The sequence below is a fragment of the Gracilinanus agilis genome, chromosome 1 (genome assembly GCF_016433145.1).
Source record: "Gracilinanus agilis isolate LMUSP501 chromosome 1, AgileGrace, whole genome shotgun sequence".
Taxonomy (NCBI): domain Eukaryota; kingdom Metazoa; phylum Chordata; class Mammalia; order Didelphimorphia; family Didelphidae; genus Gracilinanus; species Gracilinanus agilis.
The window spans coordinates 383,233,019-383,243,380 of record NC_058130.1 but is presented as its reverse complement, the minus strand read 5'-3'; the positions used below and the strand labels follow the sequence as shown (position 1 = coordinate 383,243,380).

The window sequence follows — 10,362 nt, the reverse complement described above, 5'->3', positions numbered from 1 at the left end:
AGCACTGCCTGGGGTGAGGGGGGAGTGCTTGTGGGTTTTCTAGTAAGTGTGAACTGTCTTCACAGTTTGAAACCAAAAAGTTCTCCTTCCTACTGAAATTCATTCTTAGGCAATTCAGGTAGGACATATCTTCTAACAGAGGGGAAATTAAATTGGAGGAGTGGAGGGTCGGCTGAGAAACTACTTCAACAATCCATGAGGCAGGAGTGATAATGTACTGTAATCAGGGCGAGGAAGTCTGTGGTAGAGACCCACAAGAGGAAATTCCCTCAGTGTGCAATTAATTGTAAGTGCTCTGGAGCTTGTAATCTTAGAGAGTTTCCTGGGGACTCTGAGTAGTAAAATGACTTACCCAAGGTCACATAACTGGCATGTGCCAGAGATGGACTTGCACCCAGGACTTCCCGACTCTGAAGCCAGGTTTCCATTGACTTTAGTGCACTGTGGCTCAAATATCATAAATATCTAAAGGCAATGTTGAGCATAAATTCAAATGTTGTTGACTTTGACTTGTCTTGTATCTCAGAGCTTCCTTGTTAGAATAAGTGTCCATTTCTAGCTGAAAATGTTTAACTTTGTTTTGTTTGGTCAGCTTATGCATTGAATACACTACTCACCTTTGGGTTCTTCTGAAGGAATGACTCATTCTTCCTTTTCCCTGAATGCTCTATTGTTTTCCTTGATGTTTGGATTCAGGTTTGAAGGACTTTTTTAAAAAGTGCAAATGAAACTTTAGAATATCATATTCCAGTTTTTCCTTTGATTTTAAGGAATAAGGGAAAGAACACTAGAAGCATTTAGGTAGCACAGTAGATAGAGCATTAGGCCTAGAATAAGGAAGACCTGAGTTCAAAACTGTCCTCAAACACTGCCTAGCTCTGTGATCTTGGGCAAATTATTAACCCTAATTACCTGGCCTTTACCAGTCAGGAAGGAAGGAAGGAAGGAAGGAAGGAAGGAAGGAAGGAAGGAGGGAGAGAAAGGAAGAAAGGAAGGAAGGAAGGAAGGAAGGAAGAAAAGAAAATGTTGCTTTGGCCATGCTCCGCTTTAGGCTCTCAAAGGCATCCTGGGAAAACCATAGCCAGGTTGCGGGTCTGCTTTTTAGTGACATCTCTGCCGCTCAGGTTTTTTGCCTTCCCAGACACAAGGGTCCTAATTTCATGGCTGTGGCCACTGGGTACATCTAGGTGCAGCAGGTAACGAATAAGTGCTTATGGAACAGTAAGGATTCTTAGAGCAGATTCACTGGATCCTTCTCTACAGGAGCTAAGATCATGGTGCTCACGAGAGGGTGGGCTATCTCTGAGGAAGCAGCTGGGCAGGGCCTGGGACAGAGGATGCCTGAAGGAAAAGAAAACCAAGAGATTTTGCCCCAGGCCAAAGGCGAAGCTTAATGATGCCACAAGAATTTGTACATGGGGGAAATGTCCTTNAAGGAAGGAAGGAAGGAAGGAAGGAGGGAGGGAGAGAAAAGAAAGGATCAAGGGAGGAAGAAAGTGATCCCATTGTTCAGGACCAAGATCACATACTCATCCTACCAGTCATGTGCACTACTCCATATGAAAGGACACTCTCAGAGTAACTGCTAAGCTCTTATGTTTTCAAAGATCTGGCCATCACTCAAACCTTGGTTCCATCACTTCATGAGTGAGTTCACTTTTCTCTCTAAATATGGGGCGGATTACCTAATCACGTCAATAACTTATCACCCTTCCACATCCTACATAGGGAAACTATTCACATTCTCTCTAAACACAACTGGGTTTATTAGTTGATTCACTGATAACTTAAAGATGATCTATGCAGTACTTTAAAACAGATTAGCTAAATAGTAAAAAGTAGAAGTATTTCTCAGCATGAACTATACATTGTATTGAATTGTTGGACCACCTAGACAGACTGTTAGTCAACAACCATTTATTGTGTCTACTATGTTTTAGGCACTAAACTAAACACTGATAATACAAAGAAAGGGGAAGGAAAGAAAAAGGGAGAAAAAAGCCCTCTACCTTCTCCTAATACCTTTCAGTCTAATTTTCTAAAGACAGAAACCTTTATAATCTAAATCCATGTTTCTTCTAGCATCTATTTCATCTGCATGGATGTCTGGATATAGGCCAATAGAAATTAATATTTCTAAAAGTCATGGTTCTTAACACAGGGACAGGGAATGAGTAAATGTGTCATTCCTAGAGTGCCAGTTAGAAGCTTTGCTTCTCAGTTCTCACTCACAGGACTGTAGGAACCAGTTCAAGCTGGTTTATGCCTAAAAAGGCAAAATTTCTGTATTAAAGTACTGGAAAAAGTAAGTGGCTAGAAGAAATAGTTGGATCAGTTCTGTACCTGTACCAATCACCATGTATAAGGTATAGTGGAAAGACTGATGTACAGGGAGCTAGGAAGATTTTGTTTTGATTCCTGACTCAGGCATTTATTAGTTATGTTACCCTAGGAAAATCAAATAACCTCTTGAGATCTCAATTTTCTCACTGGAAAAATAAGGGTTGGGGGAGGATTGGACTCAAAGTCTGAACATATCTAGAGTGATACTGCTTCCTATCTTTTCATCATCCTGGCTGATTTGTTCCCCGGTGAATATATTCATGTCCTTCCTAAAATTGTATAAATCCCCTGGGGATTTTTTATGGAAGACTGCTGGCAAGAATTGTCTAGAATGAGCAGACATGATAGGCTATAATCTGTATCTAAGAAAAAGTACTCATATTGAGGAGAGCATAAGAATCCAAAGCATCAAAACATGGAAATATAAAATTCAACAGGGGCAGCTAGGTGACTAAGCTTAGAGAAGAGAGATACTGGATTCAAATTTGACCTCAAATACTTCCTAGCTACGTGACCTTGGGCAAGTCACTTAACTCCTTTTATCCTTACCTCTCTTCTGCCTTGGAACCAATACACAGTATTGATTCTAAGATGGAAAGTAAGGGTTTTTTAAATGTATATATGGGGGGGGGGAGGCAAAGGTTTGAGATAGATTATACTTGAGGGGGCATAATAGAGAGTAATCCCTCAAAGAAGACTGAGGAAGAGTAAAGGGTGAATAGTGTCATGAAAACTCAGAGAAGAGAAAATATCCAGAAGGAATTGCGGCTAGGGAACTCAAGAAGGTCAAATGCTACAGTGGGATCAATATAGATAAAGATTGAGAAAAGGTCATTAAATTTAAGAATTAAGAGGTAATTGGTAACTTTGGAGAAGGCAGTTTCAGTTGATTCATGACGTTAGAATCTAGATTACAAAAGGTACAGAAGTGGCTGGAAGGAGAAGTGGAGAAAATGAGTAGAGAAACATTTTTCAAGCAGTTTAACTGTGAAGGGAGAATTATAGCATCTATATAGTCAGCATGGGTCTAATAAGAGGGTTTTTTCAGGATGGGAAGACTTGGGTGTCTTTGCAGTCAGCAGAGAAGCAACAAATCGATAGAAATTGAAGTTTAGAAAGTCAACAAATTGAGGCCAGTGGATTGATTCATTAATCTAGGAGAGAAAGAAAATGCTGAGGATCCAAGGAAGTAATCAGAATTTAGAAATTGGAACATCTCTAAAGGTAAGGAAAGGTAGGCTAAGATCAGGCTCAGGTAAGTGAGCAACATCCAAGATCTGCTAAATGAGAAGGAACAGGTAGATAATTTGTTTCCAAAATCTGGGAACGTCATAAAAGGGCAAAAATAAAATGAAAATCAACAAAAAAAAAGACTCCGTTCCCTCAAATACAGAGAATGTTATTCAGTGAACTGCATGTGTGGTCCTTCAAGGCATGACATGTTTAATCTTCTTAAAGCACCAGATAAAATGTTGTTATGTAAATCTTTATGTAAGTATATGCATATATGTGTATACATTAATATAATATATACATAAGTTGTACATATGTGTATTAGAATATATGAGAATATATTACTCTCATTTATGTATATTGTATATGTGGTAGCTAGGTGACAGTGGATAAAGTGGAGTTAAGAAGATCTGAGTTCAAATTTGGCCTCAGAAACTTGCTAATGACCCTGGACAAGTCCCTTACCCTTCTTTATCTCAGTTTCCTCATCTATAAAATGAACTGGAGAAGGAAACGACAAACTAGTACCTTTGCCAAGAAGGTACATGCCCAAATGGGGTCATGAAGCATCAGACATGACTGAAATGACAGAACAACAACAAATATGTAAATAAATATATATTTGTGTGCATGTGTTATTTACATATATATGTGTATCATAATTGGGCAAACCATAGGAGATGATTTTTTAAATAGGATAAGTTCTGACTAAAAGTCAAAATGCATAAATGGGATATATTATGCCAAAGGGAAAAAAGCTTCTGATAGTAGTGAATTCCTTGAGAATTAAGGAATAAGTAATTACACTTTTGATATATTAGAAAATATTTAAGATGTTCCATTAATATGTGAATCATCCTTTCTTTTTGCCTATTTGCCACAGAATAATGAGATGGGAAGAACTAGAAACAGATATCTAAAAAATCAAACAAGCATTCCAGAAGTAGCAAGTAAACTGAGGGCCCCATCTAATGGCATATCCAGAAGGATGCTATATAAACAAACAAACAAATGCTCCAACAGAAGCTTTGTGGTATAGATTCACACACAAAGAAAAATTAGAATGGTCTTTCCTAATGATCCAAATCTACCACCAACAGAGTGATCATATTATGGGAAAAGCCAAAAGCAAAATTTTTAAATATTCTCTCTTGTGGACTTTGCCATCAGGCACTTTTGCACAGCCTTAGTTCATACACATTCTTAATGGGTAACTTGAATGTCTGTTGATTGATTATGGTGTATCAAGGGTATTTTATTGTCCCTCTGTGATTTAGTTAGGTCATACAGTAGTCTCTGTAACTAAAGTGGACCAAGGAGAATACATCACAGCTTAGTAAAATAAGAACTCCTAGTAGATGTAAAGATTTGTTACCTGATTTTTTTGGCAAAGATTTGCACACAATATATCATGTCCAATTCCTATGACAGGGTGTTTTTTTTTGGTATATTCATCTGAAAAAATCAATATTGTGAGTGATTTCAAGGAAGCTGACAAGTGTCAATAGCAATAGGTGTATTGTATCTTCCAGCATATTCTTCTCCCCATTGCAGGAAAAAAATATGTCTTATCATCCTGAGAGATAAAGTGAAATATTAATAAAAAGTTAAATAGTAAATGAATAGGATCCACTCATTCCATTTGGACTGATGGCACTTCAGTGTAGGAAAGGAGGAAGGGAAGAGTTGGGAAGAGAGGATTTTCTAAATTCTAGGAGACTATGAAATTTTTTTTTAACCCTTGTACTTTGGTGTATTGTCTCATAGGTAGAAGATTGGTAAGGGTGGGCAATGGGGGTCAAGTGACTTGCCCAGGGTCACACAACTGGGAAGTGGCTGAGGCTGGGTTTGAACCTAGGACCTCCTGTCTCTAGGCCTGACTCTCACTCCACTGAACTACCCAGCTGCCCCCTGAGACTATGAAATTTTATAGTAAAAGATGCTGGCTCTCAAACAGGTGCCAATACTCTAAATATGTCTATTCCTTATCCCAAATTCTATCACATATATACTCGAAAATAAGTTTTGTAGTCTTTATGTTACCCCAAACCTCTGAATAAGGCCACCCCAACTTTTTCAGACATAGAGATGAGGGGTCAGTGGGGTTAAACTGATAGCACTGATTATTAGAAAATATTACTATTAACACTTGTACACCATTTTAAAGTTTCTAGGGATGTTCTCACAATCCTTTAAGGTAGGTAAAACAAATATTATTATTCCATTTTATAGATAAGGAACAGAATCTTGAAAAGTCTGTGTCCTGCTTTTGTTTACTATCTATCATTGAAACCAAGATGCAAATTCCAGTCACCAGTGCCCTACACGCTAAATCTCTTAAGAAGCAGAACAGCTTCCATAGATCTTCATCACTTAGCAATGCTGAGATGCCAAATTCTGGCCAATGAGAGCATCTGGAGAGTTCATAATCTTAGCACACAGTACTGTATATTTATTTTAAGGAAATCCTGTTGGTTCTGAAACTTCGGAAAGGTCAAGGAAGCAGCCTTAGGAAACTTTCACATCAGAACTTGGTGACAATTGGTAGACAAGAAAAAAGACAAAACTGGTGATTTAGGTAAGCAAGAAGATAAATACCGCATTTCCATACAGGTTACACACCTGCCAGAGAATCAGTTAATATAGACAGACAGGTATAAATCAATCTCAAAGATGACAGAGGTTTTGTTATCTGGAATCTTCACTGAAATAGGAACAGATCCAAGAATGTGACCAACTAAGAATGGGGAAGTCAGCAAAGATAGAGTATGAATAAGGTCCTTAAGAGTACTGTTGGTGAGGAAGGTTGTGACCTCACTTTTGTGTGGTATTTGTATTCTTTGCCATGTTTTTATTTCTTGTCATGTATGTAGGGTTGAAGGGGTTGGGGAGGAGGAAGTGGAAAACCCACAGGCATTTGTTTCTGTCTAGGTGAGTCAACATATCAGTAGGAAATAGATGACATCAAGAGTATAGGATTCTCATTTCTTGACGATTCTTACAGATGATACCTATACTGTCAAAATGAAGCAAGATATTATCTATAAATTATCTTCTGGCTGTCGACTGAATGAATAACCAAAAACAGATTATAAGCTAAAAAGTGCATTTGGGGGACCTAATTTTCAGCATAGCTTGAACTCAATGTATGATGTACATCTTACTCACTTGCTATGTTTTGTTTAGGCTTAAGAAATCTGATTGCCTATAAATAGCAACTTTTTGTTACATTTTTCTTTGACTGGAAACTATAATTGAAACAAATAATGCAAGGTTTAAAGCCTAGAGTTGTTTTTAATTTAAAGCAAAAAAATTATAAAACATCAAATCAGAAATTGGTAAATATTTTGATTAACGTTGATCATTTTGTGTCTAATTACAAATAATTCAGATAATGAGTATAGAGCAGGGAAAATTATATAACGCAGAGCATTCAATCTCAAGTGAAAGGATTTGGGATAAAAATTAGCAGCATGCTAAAGAAAGAATATTTCATTGGGAATCAGGGAATCTGGATTTTAATTCTGTCTGTCCTGCTAGCTAACTGTATGTCAGTGACCAATCTCCTTATCTCTCTGGGTCTCAGTTTTCAAGTCTATAAAAGAATGTTCAGACTAGACTAAGGGCCTTCATGGCTTTAAAATTTCTGTTTCCCTAGTTAAATTGAATGTTACTATTAAGCCAGTAAAGTGTTTATATTCAAGTAATAACACGTTGTGTTTTGCCATTTATGAAAACTTTTAAAAAATCTTTTTCTTTAGTTCAGGTTAACAAAAATTGTTTTCAGCTCTCCAGTGATGTCATATCAAAAATACTGGCACAAAAATAAGCAGAGTATGTTTTAATTCATGTCACAGTGTCCTTTGCTAAACCAAGAACTTTGAATGGCAGACATTGACCATGAGGTTAAGAGGGGCATTGTAACAAAAATAAAGACAAAGAAATAGGCAGGTATTTCATATCATACACATTGATAGGATGTAGATTTAAGAATTGGTGATTGTCAGAGAAGTAGATTGAAAAAATAAAAGTTCTATAGAATTGATCCTAACCACTGAACAGATACTTGGAAAAATAGGTACATTACTTCTATTAACCAATTAATATAAATATCCCTTTCATATTACTCAAACAAGGATACAGCTAGGGATTGAAAATATAACATGGAAACTTTACCTTCGAGCTTAACATAGGATCAAAATGTATTGTCATTTAATGACAACTGACCCATTCACTGACCCTAGTTCAGAAAGGATCTTAAGTTCCTTTCCATCTAAAAAATCCTGTGACATTAAGAATTTATGATCTATCCTGTTTTTGTTTCATCAAATTACCATTTTAACCAATAATCTAGAATTTATGTGATTCATTTTATTTTTTAAAACCTTTATCTTCCATCTTAGAATAAATACTACATATTGGTTCCAAGAAAAAAGATTGATATGAGGTCAGCAATGGGAGTTAAGTGACTTGTCCAGAGTCATACAGCTAGGAAGTATCCAAGGCCAGATTTGAACCTAGGATTTCCCATCTCTAGCTCTAGATTTCAATCCACTGAGTGACCTAGCTGCCCCAACTCATATAACTTTTAAATAATTCTAGTTAATAAAATCTCATTCAGAAAATTGTTTAAGACTATCCAACAGCCCCAGCTGTGTGACCCTGGGCAAGTCACTTGACCCCCATTGCCCACCCTTACCACTCTTCCACCTAGGAGCCAATATACAGAAGTTAAGGGTTTTAAAAAAAAAGAAAAAAAAAGACTGTCCAACAGAGGCTATAAGTGCTCAGACACATTAATACTAAAAGAATGCAATTAAGGGAATTTAGGCATTTCAGCCAATTGGAACTCAGAGTGGTTCTAAAATAACTTTATTGTAGTATCTTTTTTCTATGCTTTTTTTGGGGCTTGGTTTTCATAGAAACTCATATTGGTGAGGAAACTCAAGTTTATTTGCTACGAACAAATACTTGTGCTCTTTAAGTCTTATGAGAATGAGGGAAAATAGAAACTTTAAAACAGCAATTAGCTTTAAAAAGTAAGCATAACATTAGTAAAAGTCACTAAGGCTACTGTATATTTGGTTGCCTACAGAGAATTTGCATTTGGAGGTTTGAAGAGAGGATTAATGTGAAGAGATGGGCAACCAAGTCTATGCCAATTCAATATGGCTTATTCTTTATACAATTTTTTGTGCTTTTCTAATATTGCAGTGTTGGTATGATGTTTTTGTTGTTGTATTTTCCATAGAAATAATACAATAGGATAAAACTGCTATAATAAATAGGTGTTTTCTGTTTGCCAAAATAAAGAATGGCCTTAGAAATAGGCTTAGAATGATTCATGTTTCTACTTTCAGGTGGCTATGTGAAGGTCAGTTTATCAATGTGCTATGAAACTGACAAAATTCAAAGTTGCTAACTTTATCCCCTATCATCTGAGGAGAATTTTGAAGATTTTCAAATGGAAAAAAATTTATCACTATAACATTTTCCCTATATTTTCTTCCTGGTATTTTTGTGAAAATCATATGCTATATTAATGGAAAGCATGATCATAAATTATACTAATTTTGATCTCTTTTGTATTTCTTAGTCATCAAAAGTCTCAAACTGATTTGTTGCTAACATGAAATATTTGAATACTTATATTGATATAGTCTTCTAGATATTTGCATGCAAAATAGGTTCCTTATAAAAACTATGATCATCAAAATATTACCATTTGATCTCTTCTGAATTTTCAAATTTCTAATTACTTCAAATTAATCTATCCCATATTTAAGATATTAGATCAATTGCTATTCTTTAGTTCTTACTTGGTCAATTTTTCTTCTGTCTAGTGATTATGAGAACCCATTTTGATTGATTTCTCTATTATATCCATGCCCCCAACATAGTATAATACAATTAATCCCTTCATATGAAGTTAAGGTTTTTATAATTTCTTTTTGATATTTATATGAAATATTCTTTTTTCTTTCCAAGTGAGAGTATTGTTTACTTATGAAAATGTCTATAAAGAATTTATGAATTATTATATGGATGATTTAATGGAATAGAAATACAAATTAATTATATATCACACAAGTAAGACATTTAAACATGTTTCTCATTTATGTTTGTTGTAGAACTTGACTGGGGAGTGGGTCCTCCCAGAAGAAATGGCTGATGTTCCCCTACCTTCCAACAATAACATATTGGGTCATGTGATTCGTGTAGTTCATGAAAAAGTTTACCCTCCAAAACCAGCATCTGTTCCAATTCAGTTACCTTCATCTTCAATTAAAGGGTGCATGCTGGGCAAGACATGCAGTGGGAAAACCAGCTGTCTAAAGATTTTAGAAGAAGGTAGGAATTTTTTTCTTTAATATTTAATCGCTGTCATTCTACAGTGTCCAATATGACTTTGAGTGTTCTCAGTCACATTTAATAAAGAATATACTATTTTCTTGGCACACAATCTTATGGGGGAAAAGAGCAGATCTCATAAATCTTAGTTTAACAGTTCTGTGTTGCTTCTCAGTTTTTCACTTCTCTGCTCAATGATATAGATTTCTCTTAATTCACTGTTCATCAGTTTATTGAAGATGAAGGTAACTGAATTGGAACATGTGCTGGTCTTGGAGGGTAAACTTTTTAATTGCTTCATATGAATTTAAGATCTTACTAATTTCTTTTTGATATTTATATGAAATACTCTTTTTTTCCAAGTGATAGTATTGTTTCCCATATTTCTCTGAATTCTTCATATCCATTGTTTGCTATGTCACACTATTTTCAAAT

At 35.7% G+C, this 10,362-nt stretch overlaps 1 protein-coding gene across 1 annotated transcript in view; it reads left to right on the top strand.

Moving 5' to 3' along the window:
* SPEF2 (sperm flagellar 2) overlaps positions 1 to 10,362 on the top strand; it is a 196,026-nt gene that overhangs the window by 80,648 nt on the left and 105,016 nt on the right. Inside the window, exon 8 of the mRNA XM_044681440.1 lies at positions 9,708 to 9,927. Within this exon, the coding sequence (XP_044537375.1) occupies positions 9,708 to 9,927 (220 nt within the window). The remainder of the gene's footprint in view (positions 1 to 9,707; positions 9,928 to 10,362) is intronic.